General features: G+C 41.1%; 1 protein-coding gene across 1 annotated transcript; it reads right to left on the reverse strand.

The window, feature by feature from the left end:
- Nucleotides 1-928: 928 nt before the first annotated feature.
- Nucleotides 929-18,161, reverse strand: LOC139174615 (histone H2A.V). Its single transcript, XM_070765082.1, has 5 exons — nt 17,877-18,161; nt 8,141-8,218; nt 5,745-5,858; nt 4,149-4,278; nt 929-2,689 (listed from the first exon to the last, which is right to left on the reverse strand). Exons 1-5 carry the CDS (start codon nt 17,877-17,879, stop codon nt 2,628-2,630), a joined length of 387 nt encoding a protein of 128 aa, XP_070621183.1. The 5' UTR covers nt 17,880-18,161; the 3' UTR covers nt 929-2,627.
- Between the last annotated feature and the right edge of the window lie 556 nt (nt 18,162-18,717).

Here is an 18,717-nt window from a genome sequence, read left to right on the forward strand (position 1 = left end):
TTCCAGCATGTGAAGTTATCAGGGTGTCCAGGGGGAAAGCATTTTGAAATTCCCTGATATTTCCTTGTAACTTGCGATCTAGTTAAGGCACGGTCATAGATGGCGTCATACCAAACGGCTAAGCCGTGGAGAAATCTCATAGCCGAGGAAGCAAGTTGTTATCAGTTATGCTCATTTTTGCTTGACTCTGCCAGGCAACGTGATCCAGTTTTTTTAACATGATTTTTCCCTGACTTTTAAACATTTTAATAGTTTGTCCCACCCCGATTTATTCAGTTTTTTTCACAAATTTCGATATTTCCAAACCGCCCATTTCCCTAATAATTCCCCGATTTCCAGGTTTGCTGGACACCCTGGGTTATGCGCTTTATGGTTCCCTACCAAAAAACTTTAGGATATCGATCCAATGGTTCTACCTGAAAATCCTGTATCTAATGAGCCATGGGAAAGCTATGTTGTTGACCTGTGTCCTGATATAGAAGAATAGAAGTCAGCGTCTCTTTCCTAAACACTGGACTCCAAACTAAACTATTTGCATGCCTATTAAGGTTATTCGATTCTTACTGGCAGGCGCCTGAAAGTGCCAGGTAAGACTTTTGCCATGAGAAATAATTTAATTAGACTTTAAAATCAGGCCTTTCTTCTTAGTGGCCTTTCTGTCCGAGAGACACTGGCACTGTGATTGTGGGTCTTTAGTATTTCTTTCAATCGACACCTAAGAAAGAACGAGTAAATTAAATTCATCCTAGGAACCTACAGGTCTTCCATTACACTCGCGTCCATTTCATCTCTGCCTAAAATGTGGCTGAGTAACAATAACATGTGGATCTTATCAACACGTATATTCATTTTCTGCAGGGATTAATGCATTAAACGGTCTGGAAATGAGTTGTTGTCAACTCCTGACAGAAATAACCTTCCACTCCAATCAATCCTTTCTCTTTTATTTATCTGTTAGAAAACAGCCTGTTTCATTTAGCAAAGCATTGTTGACATTGTTAATCCATCATCAAAAATAAAAAGTTGCAGCATCTTCAGTATGGAAGGTCCAACTCCTGGAATGCTGAGCCTTTAGTAACAGAAGGCCTTGTGTGTTCTGTAGCTATCAGTCCAGATTATCAGTTACACAAGAGTGGTATTGATTAATGTTCCTAAGAAAAGAAACACTCCACTCCTACTATAACAGTGCTCATCTGCTACAATACTGTTACTGAAGGGACATCTGGGGGGACAGGGGGGGGGGCTATGCCAAATTGAAAGATCTGTTATATAAATATTGCCTTTGCTAGGACAGTATTTTATTAGATTATCAGTTACCATGGAATCAGCAAATGTAATGTAAAGTCCCCTTCCGTATCCAAATTGGCCCACTGCATCTAACTTCCCTAAATAATTTCACCTCATTCACTTTTACCATATGTAGCATTTTTGAAAGCTATTTTAATAAGGACAATGTTTAAAATTACTTACAATGCACAGGAATATAGTGAATAGTACTTAAAAATACAAATAGCCATCCACACGGGTAGGAATGGAGAAACCATCAAAACCCTATTTGACCTCCTTCAATCCAAAATTCTTAACAATAATCTCCTTTAAAGACTGCAACTCCTTATTGTTTTCGATAACTAATCTAAAGTTACTAATTATTAGCCAGGGTAATCCTGGAATTATAACTGAGATAAAATTTTATACAAATTACTTTGAGAACAATTATAGGTAAACCAAGAATTTAGAGATTTGAGACCATCCTGCCCTGATGTTTAATCAGCAACAGGCCTAGAATTCTATTGTGTAAAACAATTCTGGAAATTAGTGGTGGAAAGAAAGGCTGCTCTTGTGTAGTAGAGGTCTACCAAAGTGGTAACCTTTCCAGTTGTAATCAAGGCAGCATTGCTCCTTTAGCCTTTTGTTACAGGTGAAGTCTTTGTCAGAACAAAACAAAACAATACTGAAATTGCTGATTCAATAATACAGCAGCATTCACTGCAAAGCTCCCACCTTCAATGAGATTATCAGCCGTGAGCAGCAAAATTCAGGGTGGGGATCTTTGCTAATACGACACTGCGACACTTTCCATGTTTTGTGCAGTGTGAGGAATTTAGAGAAAAGATTTTAGGCAAAAAGAATTTTTTAAAAAGCTGTATTGTTAAAATTCATGAGTTATTTTAAGTGACATTAAAATCTGGACTTTGATTTCTATGTTAATAAGCAAGAGTAAACAAAGTTAACCATGATTGTGGTTATATATATATAAGTTATATAACTTATATCCAAGTTTAGAATGTGTGACTGTTCTAAACATTTAATTTTACTGGATTTATCCCTTGTATACCAGAATGACACACAAGAATAGTTTTGTAAAAAATGGTTTTATCAGTTCCATTTTTGTATAAAACACATGGGAGAAACCTAGCCAATCAACACACAAATTGCTGCCACATAACAGGGTACTTTTTTTGTCAAACTTTAAATCTAGAACATACAAATGTTTTTAAGTCTACAGTCAATTGTCTATGCTCTTCCGTTTAACTATTCTTTTTAAAAAATTCCACATATCCCCATATTTCTTCTGTCCCAATTACAGTACAATGACAGGGAGGAAGCGGGCGGCCGAAAGCGCCTCTTTACGCAGTCTTCTGCTGTCCCTTCTTTCCAATCAAAGACTTGTGGATGTGAGGAATTACACCTGCAGAGAGAGCAAAGGATGAGGAGGCATCGCCACCATCGCATCAACATTTAAGATACGGATCCATCCTTCTACAAACCCATCAATGCCTCGTCTTCCCTACATTCCAACTTCATATTTTCAAGCAACTACTGTTCTTTTAACTCCACGTCCCAACCAATATTTAAAAGGATTTTTATGGAAGCGAAAAACGTCCTTACACTACTTGGAGGACCTTGAATTGGTCGAGAGTTGGAATGCCTAAGTATAAAACCAATGTGTGTAAGTGGAGGCTATTTGCAAATAAGAGCAGTGTGTAAATGTGGAGAGGTGCAGAACCCGGCCCTCGTTCTGGCACTTTAAAGTTTGATCTAGACACGGAAGAAGAATGGAATGATGGAATATTCTTCAGGAAAGACTACACAATGTTTGTTCTGCACTTCTATTAACATTAACACTGGGAATATAATACTACTAAATAAATTATTTAATTAAAGATAAATTGTAAGGACAAAAGTACAGAACGGATGTATATATAAAGTAATACCCTATACAAAAATATGAGCTGGAACATTTTGTAATATTATTTTTCACTTCAGGAATGTTGGGCAACTTCAAACTTGTACAGTGTTTATCAACTGTCCTGAACCATTAAGTTAAAAGTTCCCTAAATTTCATTGATGCCAAAATTGTTTTCAACATGCAAATATTTCTCTCCATATAAAATAGGTTGAATTTCATTTTTCCCCCACCCCAAAGAATGTAGTCCAAACACCTGTATAGGTAGTCTTTGACTTATGACCACAATTGAGACAATATTTATGTTTCTGAGTGAGGAATGTGCTAAGTGAGTCTTGCCCCATTTTATGGCCTTTCTGGCCACACCTGTTTAGTGAATCATTATAGTTGTTAAACTAGTAACACATTTCAGTGAATCTGGCTCCTGTTGACCTTGCCTGTCAGATGTCAAAAGGAGATCATGTGACCCTGGGACACTGTAACCGTCATCCATATGGACCAATTGTTAAACATCTGAATGTAAATCTCATGACCACAGGGATGCGGCAATGGTTGTGTCCAGAGGTGGGCTGTTAAGGTGGACCGGTGAGGTGTGCTCTCCCCCACAGCTCTGAGTGCTGGCGGAATCCGGTGCAATACTGCCACTGCACCTGGGCAGGTAGCGAAATCACACATGGACAGGCAGGGGCACCCATGGTGCAATTTCGCTACCTGCCCAGGTGCAGTGGCAGAATTGTGCCGGATCCCGTCAGTACTCAGAGCCACGGGGAGAGCACACCTCACTGTTCCACCTTAGCAGCCCACCTCTGGTTGTATCATAAATCACCTTTTACAGTGCCGCTGTAACTTAGGTCCCTCAATGAATGTAAGGCGAGGACTACAATTGAATTGGGAACCTCTGACATAGGCATTACTGCATTGTCTTGGATATTAGAATTCAGAAGTTACGGGGGCAACATACCTCCACCAGCAATGGTCGCTTTAATAAGGGAGTCCAACTCCTCATCCCCACGAATGGCAAGCTGCAAGTGACGTGGAGTGATGCGTTTTACCTTCAGATCCTTCGAAGCATTGCCTGCCAACTCCAACACCTGCGGGAATAAAGATAGCGGCATATTTTAGTTTCATAGGGTTTTTTTTAAACTAATTTAACTTACAAAATTTTAATTTTGTCCTGTGCATAAAATCAGTTTAATTGCACCTTCTCGTGTGGAGCTGGCCTTTCGGGCCTGACACGTTCAGAGTAATGATGCAACGGACTAATATCTCTCTTACAGGAACATCAGTTTGTGTTACACATATGATTGTTGCAAACTTAACCCTTTCTTATGATCATTCTAATCTAAAATGTTGATAATACAGTGTTCCCTCGATTTCCGCGGGGGATGCTGTTCCGAGACCGCCCGCGAAAGTTGAATTTCCGCGAAGTAGAGATGCGGAAGTAAATACACTATTTTTGTCTATGAAAAGTATCCCAAGCCTTCCCTTAACACTTTAAACCCCTAAATTACAATTTCCCATTCCCCTAGCAACCATTTAGATTATTACTCACCATGTTTATTTATTAAAGTTTATTTTTAAAAATGTTTTTTAAAGGCAGACGAAAGTTTGCAATGACATATGACGTCATCGGGCCGGAAAAACCGTGGTATAGGGGGGGAAACCGCAAAGTATTTTTTAATTAATATTTTTGAAAAACCATGGTATAGACATTCCGCAAAGTTTGAACCCGCGAAAATCGAGGGAACACTGTATAACTATTACAATTATACTTATCAAGATCCACAATAGTACGAGATGCACAAAACTGGCACACAGAACATACTTCGGATTTAAAGGGGGAAATAGTTAAGCTAAGATCATTACAGGAAAGCTCAGTGTTTTGATTAGAGAGTGTTTTTCTAAAGTTTTCCATGTAGCAAAAAAGAATAAAGGCTACAAATGAATTAAACTGGAGATTAGAATTGTTTTGATAGCTTTTTGTAGAATTTGAAAGCAAATATAGTGGGGAAGAAGTATGTAATTGATACTTTTGGAGCAATTGTAGCAAACATGGATGCATATATATTTATAGCAGTATAAAGTCTAAATACATGTATCTGGCTCATCTTTTTAGCTAGGGAAAATATTAATTTTCTTTGATTGAAAATATGCCCTCTGGAGTTCACTTCAGAAGAATACTGATGAGCAATACCTTCATTATTACATATGTTCTTTACCCCAGTAATATTTGTAATAAATTAAATTTTAAGTGTTTTAAAAACATACGGGAGAACTAATGAGAACTTACTCAACCTCTTCTAATTGAAAAGAGTATACGACAGGGTTTGCTATTTCAATATTTTGTGTTCTAAATTTTCTGCTGTGTTTATAATGATGTTAATAAATATAAACAGAAAGCTGTACAATAAAATTGCTTTTGCAAAAACTTTGTAAACTTGCAAACAACTGTTAGAATAGATAAAATGAAATGTTTGGGGAAATGAAAGTAGGTAGGTATAAGGAATTGAAGCATTCAATGCATGTTAGAGGAATATCATATATTCCAGCAACTTACCTCAGCAGTGAGGTATTCAAGAATTGCAGCGCTGTATACGGCAGCTGTAGCGCCAACCCTTCCATGACTTGTGGTGCGAGTCTTCAAGTGTCTGTGGATACGGCCCACTGGGAACTAGAAGCAAAAGGAACTACTTTAGCATACACACCCTTTCAAGAGGCTTCAACTGAGTCCGTGGCCTCTTTCCAAAAAGGTAGGAGGCACTTGTTCCAGGAATACTCTATAGTAATGTATAGTCTGGATGTTAGTGGTTGGGGTTTTTTTTTACACCACGTAACAAAATGCCAAAGTACACACGTACACTATTACTGGAATTGCAACTAAGAAAATGACACAATTTATTTGGCAGAGTTCAAGGTGTAGGCATAAAAGTCTGTAGTTCTCTGGTATAAGATATATTGATAATGTTGGCAAACTAGCATTGACTTATATAACTTCATTCGGCACAAATGGATATAGTTTTTTAATGTTAAAATATTAATTTGTGTTCTATAGCAGATCTTGCAAGATACACAGGATTAAAATCCCACATCAAAATAATATGACATATAAACACTACTATATAATACAACCAGAATGCTTTTACTATAGGAAAGAAAATGATTCAGCAAACTTTTTTTTTTTACTAACATATTCTAATTTCTAAATTCCCATCAAGAATAAGATGTCAGCCCGTGTTTCTGGAAAGAAGAGCTCCCTCCTTAATGCTTTGTTATGAGTCAATTAAAAAACAGAAACCTGTACAAAGTTCACAAATTTGGGGCTTTAACTATAAACAGCAAATAGCTGTTAGAGAATGGAAACATTCTTTGGGCAGTAGCTACTGAAACATGACTAAAATATGGAATTAAGGAGCTTCTTCCTAGAAACTAATGTAACATTTTGGACAGGTAAACTTTAAGTTTAGGAACCCAGAGCTTCAGAAAGAGGCCAAGAGTAAAGAGAGGTCTTTTCTATTTCTTAAAAGATATACGTGGAAGCCAATGAAACAGCTACACTGTAGATGGCACCAAAACAGCCTTCTGAAGATCAAAGATCTTCAGAAGCAATGGCTCTGACAGATGGCTAAGAAATCAGCAAGGGTGATGTGCTTCTTCTTGGGCACGGTTGCAACTGCCAGAGAATGGGTACCCAGGTCAGTGAAGCGTATTTCTCCCTCGGGCACTGTTAGGCAGTACAAAGTACCGTCCTGCCTGCTTTTAAGTAGCCCATCCTTGTTGCAAGCATTCTGATCTGGACTTCCTCTTCCAGCATCTGATCTGGAGGGTCTGCTAGAGGAGACTTAGGAGATGGGGGGTTTTGCATTCTCCTGGGTCACTAGTGCATGGAGAATGGAAGGTGGAATCCCATCTCTAAAGACAACCACTTGTCTTGGATGACTTTGAGCCACTGTTTTAGGGGGTTTAGCATTCTGATATATAAAACAGCTAAGCCATATGTTCACCTGGTGGAAAGGAAAAGAACTGCTCACTTTATTCAGCATCTCTTAGTGACTAAAGGCAGATCAGGTTTACACAGTTGAAGATCAAACTGAGCCTTTGAACGGCACGAGGAAGAATCCAGTCGTGCATGCATTTCACTTCTGTTGCATTAAAAATTATAATGTTCTTGGGGGGTTGGGTTGCATTTATAGCTTCCTAAACCCCGTGGCCTGAGGTTGTCCACCACAATCACCACAAATATGGAAATTCCCTCTAATTAACAACCTACTGAAAAGCCACACAAAATCTAGCTTTAGGCCCTCAAAATTCTGGGCAACCATCAGATGCTGCCATCTAATGCCATTTGAATTTCTGCAGCCCAGGTTTGATAGCTTTAAAAAAGGCAACTTTCTGTTGACAGAATAGCATAAGCCAAGATAGCATAAGGAAAACCGATGAAAAAGAAAGGACAAGAACTGGTTAAAAAGACAGCCAAGTCACATTCCATTCACCTGAAAGAAAAAATCCACTAAGACTTGGTTTACTACAGACATAAAACCAAACAGAACGGTGTTTTGTTTTTGTTTTTTTAAAAAATGAGGCTAGGACAATATAAGCCAAACCACAATGGGTCTTAACTTTATATGTCAATCAGCTTGGAAATGGAGCTCTTCCCAAAACAGTCCCAGCCGTCTTTTATCCAGGTAAACAGACTTTTAAAGATTCTTGGAATTCTGTCTGACTGAAAAAGCAGTTAAAACAATCTGTTACAAAATTACATCAGTATGGCTGGCTGAAGAATTCTGGGAGCTGAGGTCCCAGGTCTTGAAGTCGCCATGGTTGGACACCCCTGAATTAAATACAATATGAATGCTTTTATGCCCCAAACAGAGAATGCCGTGCTTCCCAAATTTAATTAGGATCGTGAGAAAATACAAAAAAAAGGTGTCTGTGAAAGGCTGCCTTGAAACTTACCTGCAGCCCAGCTCTTTGCGAACGAGATACTGCCTTGGCCTTGGCCTTTCCACTGTCTTTGCCAGCTTTGCCTCCAGCCTACAAAAAGCACAACAGGAGATCAATCAATGCTAACATATCTTCCATAATGCCCATTGTGTTACTACTTTTGAAATGCATGTTACATGTTCAAATTTAGTCATGACCTTTCTCCTGCTACCAATTCCTATTTACAATCTTGATGGAATTTTTCAAAAGGAAGTACATTCTTCAGAACTTTTCCTGTCACAATGCAAACATGAAGACAAAAGTATTTTTTGGGGAGGGGGAAACCACAAGATCAAACATTGGTCATAAGTAAATCTAATTTAATATTGTAAACATATGTAAGCATGTATATTTTGGGACAATTAATTCAAGAAAAGAGTTTTAGGACAGCAACATCAGCTTATGGCTGATTCTCTCAATCAATCTTGCAGGTTGGTTTGGTTTTGTCCAAGAGCAAGTCATAGAATTTGAAAATATAGCACATGATTTGTACATGCACAACTAACTATATAGGCATATGCTATATATATATATATAACTTATATGTAAAAAAAGAAACTATAAAGTTAGCCCTGGTTTCTCTTCAAATCACATAAATCATAACCTGGCACAATTATTGTTATGGAGTAAAAATGGGAAGAAGGAGCGCTACATATTTAGGCTTGAGCTCTTACAAAATTCAAAACCATTTTGTTGTTGTATCATTCTGAGTGGGGAAGGTTTTTTTATCCTGGTCTAACCTACAGCCCAGGAATTCCCTAATGGTTTTATAAACTAAGCATTAACCAGATCTAACTCCATACTAACTTTCTGAAATAAGTCAAAATCTCAGGAAGTTAAGTTGCAGAACAACACCAACTATTTTTAAATAAAATCTTAATACATGTTAAAATATTGTATCTTTAAAATATTGCCCTAAAACTATGTTTTAGTTTTATTATTTTTACACACACACACCAAAAATTAATGTAAGTGGATTGTTTTACTAATTTTTTCCTCAATGTTTTCCTATTGCAATACTGGATATTAATCATAAATGTCTGCCACATAGAAATATAGAAGATTGACGGCAGAAAAAGACCTCCTGGTCCATCTAGTCTGCCCTTATACTATTTCCTGTATTTTATTTTAGGATGGATATATGCTTATCCCAGGCATGTTTAAATTACTGTGGATTTACCAACCACGTCTGCTGGAAATACATTTTAAGAATCTTCAGATCACAAAACTTTTACGTGCCCATGGTACAACAGTACGGACTCTGATACCCACCTACAATTTCTTTGATGCTAGGAATTGTTCCTCTCAATGGTCTTAATGCAGAAGAGATGTGATTGAAACTATAGTTCAGTACATAAAGATACTATTTGAACATTTAAAAAGGGTCAATATCCTAGAATCTTAAGACAAAAAAGGTCATTCAAAAACAACTAAGATATTCATCCTTCATAACCACTTGCTTCCAACTCTCAGATATAGATTGTTGTAACACGCACTCCAGAGACAAGGGCTTATCTCATTTTGACATTTGAGCATTCCTAAATTAGGTTTGCCTTTTTTTTAACAGATAATATTGGCATGTAAATGTCCACATTTCTCTTATTTGTCTAAACTAAATTAAGAGAGCTGTTCAGCCTGAATACGCTCCTATATATAATTTATTTATTTATGTTATAGAGCAGTGATGGTGAACCTTTTTTTCCTCAAGTGTTGAAAAAGCATGCGTGTGAACTATTGTGCATACACAAGTGCCCACACCCATAATTCAGTGCCTGGGGAGGGCGAAAACAACTTCCCCCACCCCCCAGAGGCCAGAAACAGCCTGTTTCCCAACTTCTGGTGGGCCCAATAAGCTCATGTTTTGCCCTCCCCAGGCTCCAAAGACTTCCTTGGAGCCGGGGAGGGTAAAAATGCCTTCTCCAACTCCTTGGAGGCTCTCTGGAAGCCAAAAAACGCCCTCCCAGAGCCTCCGTATGAGCCAAAAATCAGCTGGCCGGCACACCCATGCACATTGGAACTGAGCTAGGGCAACGGCTTGTGTGCCAGCAGATATGGCTCTGCGTGCCACCTGTGGCACCCATGCCATATGTTCGCCATCACTGTTATAAATACTAATTTATGATAATGCTGCCCACTTATGAACTTTGGAGGATAACTTTTGGTCAGCTTACAAAAATGGAATTTGAACCATGACTACTTTCCGAAGAGTCCTTACACTCTGGAGATTTGTTTAGAACCAAGTACATAAGAAATTAGTTTAGGAGATGTTGCATTTTTAATTACAATGTCTACCTGGCTGATTCTAACCCTATCAACCTTTTCCAGAAGTCTAGCAGCAGTTTATCAGTTAGCAACAGCTATGTAGAAAAAGGAGGTCCTATAGCACACAGGTCCCCAACCGCCGGTCCGCGGACCGGCACCGGGCCGTTGGGGGTTTTCAGCCGGTCCGCGGCGCCAGGGCCCCCTCGGCCTTTCCGTACCACCAGCGGCGCTCCCCCCGCCAGCCAGCCAAGCCCCGCGGCCGCCGGAACCGGCTCCTCGCTCTCCCCCCGCCGCCCGCCGCGTTTGCAGGAGGTGGGGAGGGTTGGGCGGCCCGCCAAAGCCAGGAGGGACGCCGCTGCCCCCCCTTCCCTCTCTCCGCCCGCCGCTGCGGCTCCTTGACGCCGAGAGGAAATGCCGGCAAAGGCTTTCCTCAGCGGAGGCCGGCGAAGGTGATATTGAATGTCGGGGGAGAACGGGCGGCACGCGCTCCCTATCTCCCTGCTAGCCCACTCGGAATATTCAAAATAAGAAAAACCTTTGCCAGCGAAGGCTTTTCTTATTTTGAATATTCCGAGTGGGCTAGCAGGGGGATAGGGAGCGCGTGCAGCCGCTCGTTCTCCCCCGACATTCAATATCACCTTCGCCGGCCCCGCCTCTCCTCCAAACCCCCTTGCTGAGAGCCCGGGGCGAAAGTGCTCTCGCAAAGGTGAGGCGGGCAGGGCGTGCGCGCGTCATCGCTGAGAAGAACGGAGAGAGAACGAGAGTGAGTGAGAGCAACAGACAGCAAGATAGAGAGAAAGTGAGAAAGAGAGAGTGAGAAAGGGGGGGAGAGAAAGAGATAGCAAGAGAGAGAACAAGAGAGAGAAAGAGCGTGAGAAAGAAAACAAGAAAGAGTGAGAGAGAGAGAAAGCAAAAGAGACAGAAAGAAAACAAGAGAGAGAAAGTGAGAAGAAGAGAGAGAAAGAGGGGGAGAGAGAGAGAAAGAGAGAGGGGGGAGAGAGAGAAAGAGAGGGAGAGGGAGAAAGAGAGGGGGAGAGGGGGGAGAGATAGCAAGAGAGGGAGAGAGGGAAAGGGGGAGAGAGGGGGGAGAGAAAGAGAGAGGGAGAGAGAGAAGAGATAAAGGAAGAGGAGAGAAAGAAAGAAAGAGAAAGAAAGAAAGAAGGATAGAAAGAGAGAGAGAGTGAGAGATGCTCAGTGAGCCTTTCTTTGAAGTTGCCTTTCTTTCTTTCTCTTTCTTGCTTTCTTTCTTGCTCTTTTTCTTTCTCTCTTTTACCTTCCCTTCCTCTATTTCTTCTTTTCTTTCTCCTTCCTACCTTCTTCCCTTACTCTCCCCTTTCATAAGTTTCCTTGCTTCCTTCCTCTGTTCCTGTCCCTTCCCCCCTTCTTTCTTTCTTTCTTTCTTTCCTTCCTTCCTTTCCTCCCTCCATTTCTTGCTTTCCTTTTCCTTCCTCCCTTCTTTCCTCCCTCATTCCCTTCTTTCACTCCTTCCTCTCTTACTCTCCCCTTTCACACCTTTCCTTGCTTCCTTTGCACCCTTCTTTTGTTCCTGTCCCTTCCCTCTTTCCTTCCTTCCTTCCCACCCTCCGTCCATTCATTCACCCATTCCTCTCTTGATCACCCCTTTTACGGCGCCGCTGACAGCTAGCTCCCCCCCCCCCCACCGGGCCATGGAAAACTGGTCTAGCTTAAAGCCGGTCCCTGGTGCAAAAAAGGTTGGGGACCTCTGCTATAGCAGACATCAGTTTTTCCCAGGCTACTCGACTCGCCTGAGCAGCACTCAGCATCAGAGGCTTCGGCAATATTGTCAAAATGACAAATTCGTGCATAAATTCCACTCTTTTTATTCATGCAACACCAAAATGCACCTACAAAAATGGGGGTGCTCATTTCCTACTTGGTACACTTGGAACTGCAACATTGTATAACTTTCTCTAAAATTATTCTTGTATCACCTAACTTGTTCATATCTTGACCCTTTGCACTTCCCACAGTTGTTACATGTGCAAATATTACTCACTTTTGCAAAATGCTACAAGAAAACCTTTTTTCTGGTTATGCAATTTTTTATCATGGATGTGTGTGTGTGTGTTTATTAATAAATACAAGTGAGAGTGAATTATAAAACATCAATCCTTTAAGCCCCAGGCTAGAACTTTCTTTACATCGAATAAGGACATGAATGTCAAAACTCCTGTTCAAAACTAAAGCAGGTGGTCAGCTTTAGTTTTCCCTATTCAGCCTTCTCTGCATTCAATATATCCATTAAAAATAAGCTTTGATGGTAAGATATTTAATTCAGGTGCTGATAAAAATGTGTCCCAAGTTAGATTTGGGGCTACAATATCCTTAATTGCTGTCAGCCATTAATATCAGTACAGCAGTTGCTATAATTACTTTATTAATAAGCGATAGTGGTCTAAAAATGAAATTGATTTTTGCTCCATTCTATCCTCTAAAATACAATCCCAGACCAGATTCCCTAAATATACTCCTAAACCTAATATCCAATGATAATTTTAAATATAAACAGGCAATTGCCAAGTTATTTATTTTTGTAATACTATTATTGAACATACTCTAATTTTAGTAATTTTAAGCATAGATACAAGACAGATGACAAGGCATAAGCTGGCTAAAACAAGATTTAAATATATTTATGTTCAAATAATACTGTGTGTGTGTATAAATTAAGGGGGGCGTATAAGGTCCCATTTCAGAACTATCTCACACTCACAGTTATGATTAAAGTTTGTTGTAAAAATACAATGAAAACAGCTTTCTAATGGGCATTCTACTATTAGGTACATTCTATTCTAAAATTATTCAATAAATTAGTTACAACCCAAACACATGCAGTAGGATGCAAGCAACAGTATACAGTATTGTCTTTGCAAGATAGGCTGTAGATTCAAGGTCCTAGCTTCCAAAAATAATAGTGTAAATATTCTTGGCCTAAAATAGGAATTTATTTCATGCATCATACTGGCTAAAATGCTCAACAAGTCAGCAGCACTATCCTTATCATTAACAGAGAATGCTCCATGCAGTGCAAATATAACTTAGGTGGGTAACTAAGTTTAATTATTTACATTCCTAAAACTATAAAATAAAAATCTTGATTAACCAATACCAAGTGTCAAAAGCAAATGGACTAAATGGTAAACAGCATGAATAAATGAATGAATAAATGAAAAGAATGAAAGCAAAATAGATATGTTGTATATGAATATAATTGCTAAAATATATCAAGTGGAATCTAAACTGTGGATGAATATACAATGGAATTCTTATTGGGGAAAAACACAGTTGTATGCAGCATTCTAATGAATAGTGATAATGAAAGGACAAAAGATGAATTTTGGAAAAACTGTCCAACTTTCTGAATAAATGCACTCATGGTGGGGGGAAAATCCCATTATTTCAATGACATAAAATGGATAATTGGGAGCAAGTTCAAGATAGTAGAAATTGTACTATCTGGTAATCCAAGAATGAATGAAAGTACTGTAATTCATATTTTGGTATTTAAAATTTAAAAAATATTTTTTAAAAAAATACATGGTTTAAGAACTGTATTTAAAAGTACACATAGAGAGAATGAATATAAACCTAGAAATATTTTTTATTCATAATGAAAGACAAAAAATAATGAAAGCTACAATGTTGATGAGAACTTCTGAATATGATACATTGTGTTAACAATGGATTTTGGGGGAAAATGGATATGAAAGAAAAAAAAGACCTGAAAGAAAGTAGAATGGCCACATGAAAAGAAAGCATGGGTCCTGAAGGAAAAAAATCGATTAATTTCCCAACTGAATGTAGAAAGTGAGTTTAAGGAAAGAGGATGTGGAAGCAGCTTGTGACAGAGAAGAAATATTATAAATTGCCACATAAGCATATAAACTTATAGTAATGACAAATATGAAAAATTCTTGGTGGAATTATGAAGCTTGTCAGACTATAGGCAAGAAAAAACGCAAAAAAGAGAATAATTGTGAAAAATTAAGATGAAAGATATTGTGTAAAGCATATAATACAATAACAAAACATATTTCTGCAAATAATACAGTTAGAGAAAGGAATTATTTTCTTGCATAGTAATAAAAAACTTAATATATATTTAATATATTTAATATATATTTAAAATAGCAATGAAGGAAGTGAAAGGAATGGCATATTAGTGTTATTGTTATGTCAGTGTAGAGTTGAACCAAAAGCTGAACTGTTACTGTCAAAGGGAAAAAAAGATGGTTGAGAAGAAATTCACAAATGCTGTGCGGGTGTTGAAAAATGGTAAGACTGCAGCTGTTGATGGCATAATTGAGAAAATCTTAAAAATGTGGCAGTGGCCTATTTATGGAATGGCCTTGCAACTTTTTTAAAGATGTGAAGACTATATCTATGCCTGATAACAGGAAGAATGTTGTTAATTATTCTTCTATTGTAGATAGGGAAAGGGGGAAAAAACTATTGGAGATTAGTTTATGAATGTCCTTGAAAATTTCTTGTTACAATTCTAATTATAAGATTGCAAGAGGTGATTATGGACAAAACATGGAAATGCAATGCAGCTTTATGCCAAGCATACGTGCAGACTAGCAGGTTTTCAAGAAATATTTAAATAGGAGAAATAATCTATATTCCATGTTCATTGGGGTGTTTTGGGGAGGAGAGGGGAAGTGGCATGGATAGATTTGAATTAAGGAATGTTTCATATGTGTATGGGATTGAAGACTGTTGAATGTGATAAGAACAATATATTACAGAAGTAAAGCATGTGTGAAAATAGATGGAATGCTTAATGAAAGATTAAGTATAAGATGAAAATGCGATATTTCCAAGGCAAACATATTTATGCATAAATGTATGATACACTTATGGTACTTGCAGAGATGCTTTAACTGCATACACAAAGATGCATGCACTTTTCTCTGGATGATGGCATGTTATTAGCCGAGAATCGAAATTCTTCTCAACCATTGACAGAAAGACTATGTGATGTAACAAGTAACATTATCCCAAAATTCCATATCAAAGACAAAATGAACTGAGTGTGCAAGAAGGGTGAACAAAAATAAATTAAAACGAGGCGGGATTAGAAAATGTATTGGGGCTGAATGAATCAGAACGATGAGCTGCCAGTATAAACATTAAGGTGGCATGGTCAAACAGACCAAATGTATGAAGATCAGATCCCAAAGCAAATGTATAAAAGTGACTGAATGGATAAAATGGAAAAAGTTGTGATTGGTTGGATGGAGTTGATGAAACTCACCTGAGGAAGTAGTGAGACAAGGGAAAGAACAAACATATGAAGTGGCAGAAACAAGGATGGTTTAGAAAGTTACAGAGAATGGCAGTATACATTTATTCTCACCTTCATTAATCCTCAAAACAATCTATTTCTCACTCCCCTCCTTCTGCACTTTGCAGGTAACAGAGAAGACCATTATTGTGCATACTGTATTACCTACATCTGAGCTGTCCAACTTTGGCAACTTATTCAACTCCCAAGCTGGGGAATTCGGAGAGATGAAATCTGCCAGTCTTAAAGTGGCCAAAGCCGGACACCCCGATCCAAGATGTTCCCCTTGCTGCAAGTTATTATTAAAGGGGGGAGGGGGCATATCTTGAGCCTTCTAGTCAAAAGCAACCTCTCCTTAAATAGCAGCATAAAAATAAAGCACTTTACACAAATCATACTCAGAAACCTTGAGCTGGATAAAAACAGTCAAAACTGCAGCTGTGGCTTTTCCTGACTCTATTGGGAACTTAAATAGAATAGAGTAGAGTAGAGTAGAATAGAATACTTTATTGGCCAAGTGTGATTGGACACACAATGTCTTTGGTGCATATGCTCTCTGTATACATAAAAGAAAAAGATACACTTGTGAAGAATCGTGAGGTACAACAATTAATGATTGTCATAGGGGTCAAATAAGCAATGAGGAAACAATCAAGATTAATATAAATCTTAAGGATACAAGCAACAAGTCAAAGTCATATAGTCATAAATGGGAGGAAATGGATGATAGGAACGAGAAAAAATAGTAGTAATAGTAGTGCAGACTTAGTAAACAGTTTGACAGTGTTGAGGGATTTGTTTAGCAGAGTGATGGTGTTCGGGGGGGACGGGACTATTCTTGTGTGTAGTTGTCTTGGGGCGCAATGCTCTGTAGTGACGTTTTGAGGATGGGAGTTGAAACAGTTTATGTCCAGATTGGGAAGAGAAGGCAGGACCTTGTGAGGACTGATCCCCCCCCAAAAAAACTTTCCCAGAAAACCCCACTATGACATCCTGGGGGAGGGGGACACACACAGGACTGATAGCTTCTCAGTTCAAGCCAAAGATAACTATGAATTTTACCCGGGATTATTTAAGAAGAAAACCCCACGGCCGCCCTCGTCTAAGGGGGCACAATCTGAGATTAGTTGGGGGACAGATCAGAAGCAACGTGAGAAAATATTATTTGACTGAAAGAGGAGTAAATGCTTGGCACAAACTTCCAGCAGACGTGGTTGGTAAATCCAGTCACTGAATTGAAACATGCCTGGGATAAACCTCTATTCATCCTAAGATAAAATACAGGACATAGTATAAAGGCAGACTAGATGGACCAGGTCTTTATCTGCCGTCAATCTTCTATATCTCCGGGCACCGTCCCGTTGAGCCAAAAATAAAAGGGGCGAGGGGGGGGGGAGGAGGGAACCGCCGCCGCGCCACTTCCCGCAGCGGCAGATAGGGGCTGCAGCGTGCCAGGCTGTCACCGCCGGAGCTGCCGCCGCCTTCGGCAGGGCCCGTCACCCGAGCTCAGCCCAGCGCGGCGGGGGGGGGGGGGGGAGCGACACTCGCCCGCCGCTTTGGACGTCCCGGCGAGGCGCGCGGGAAACCGAGAAGCGCCGCTCAGCGGCTTGGCTCGGACTCGGGGGTGGGCGAGCTCTTTCGACGGGGCGCAGATTGACACCCCTCGGCGGGGGAGGGTGGAAAGGGGGCTTCGACAGTCAAAGGAGAGCCGAAGAGTCCGTGTGTGTGTGTGTGTGTGTCCCACCCGCTTCTCTCTCTTCCTCGTTCACCGCTGAGGGGACCGGACGGGATGAGGCGCTCCCGGAGTCAAAGGCAGAAACCTTTCCCTGCGCGGCGCGGTAACCGTGAGGCGGGGCTTCCCGCTCGCCGAACGGAAGAGAGACCCGCCGGCGGCGCCGCTTCACCCTCCGTCAGAAAAGACGACTCGGCCCGCCGCTCCATACCGGAACGACTCCTACGGAGCGGCGGCGACACGACGACGACTCGAAGTTCCCCTCCTCCCCCCTCACACACGGTCCGGCGTGAGGAGAATCCCCTCACGAGCTTCCCGCCGAACGGGAGCGGGGCTTTTTTTTCTCCCTCACTCGCGCGCTTCGCTCCGGCCCCGCTGGCCGCGTGGGCTTTTTCGGCCTTCCTTACCATGTTTGCGTCGCTCCTGGGCGAAGTCCGGTCCCGATTCCGCGCGCGCGAGCCGCCTGCGAAAGTCGAGAGACAATAAACCCGCCTGGGCGCGAGGAGGGAGCCTGGCCTGCCGCGGCCACCCCGGGCCAATCAGGGCCGCCCGTGCTAGTTTGAACCTCCCGCCTTGACCAATCCGATGAAGGCTTCTTACTTTCTCGCGGAAGCCCCGCCCCGCGGCCCGTTTAACGGCTGTTTTTCCCCCCCACCAAACACCAACCTCCTCCACCACCACCCTTCTTCCTTTGCACACGGCACGTCGGAGCGAGAGCGAAAGGGAGAGGCGGAACGAGAAGGTTGCCCCGTCGCCGAAGGAAGAAAGTGGAGTGACAGGCTCGAGCTCCAGTCAGCGTGAGGAGCCGTCGTTTTTCGAGGGCGGCACAGATTGAAGGGCAGCGCCGAGAACCAATCGGCGGCGAGCCGCGTTTCCCGCCCATATTGTGACTTTTCCTAAATCCCTCCCCCCATTTGTTTGCGCTGAGAGGGTTAAAATGGATCCTGAGACGGTTGACAGTTATACAGTATTCTTCACTCGTGCAGGACGGGGGGCTCCAGCCGGAGTGACCCGCAAGCTGATCTCTGCGTGTGGGGACAAGAGACCCGACGCTGACAGGAATCTCTTCGGGAGGCGGAGCTTCCATTTCTTTTTCCCCGCCAAAAACCGGGCTCCTCCATCAACCTGAGGCGAAAACATCTGACGTCGTGAGGGAGGGAGGCCCCGCGGGATCCCTCCCCTTGCCGCCTTTTCGCGGAAAGGGAGCCCCGTCTATTCCGCCGGGGAATGAAGCGGGTCTTCGGAGGG

This window comes from Erythrolamprus reginae, chromosome 12, assembly GCF_031021105.1.
Source record: "Erythrolamprus reginae isolate rEryReg1 chromosome 12, rEryReg1.hap1, whole genome shotgun sequence".
NCBI lineage: Eukaryota > Metazoa > Chordata > Lepidosauria > Squamata > Dipsadidae > Erythrolamprus > Erythrolamprus reginae.

Bases quoted from the DNA above. Each gene is read 5' to 3' on its own strand.
- LOC139174615 (XM_070765082.1), bottom strand. The intron at 5,859-8,140 runs GTAAGTTTCAAG...TTTTGCTTCTAG, and splicing joins CGCAAAGAGCTGGGCTGCAG to TTCCCAGTGGGCCGTATCCA. The intron at 4,279-5,744 runs GTAAGTTGCTGG...TTATTCCCGCAG, and splicing joins TTGAATACCTCACTGCTGAG to GTGTTGGAGTTGGCAGGCAA.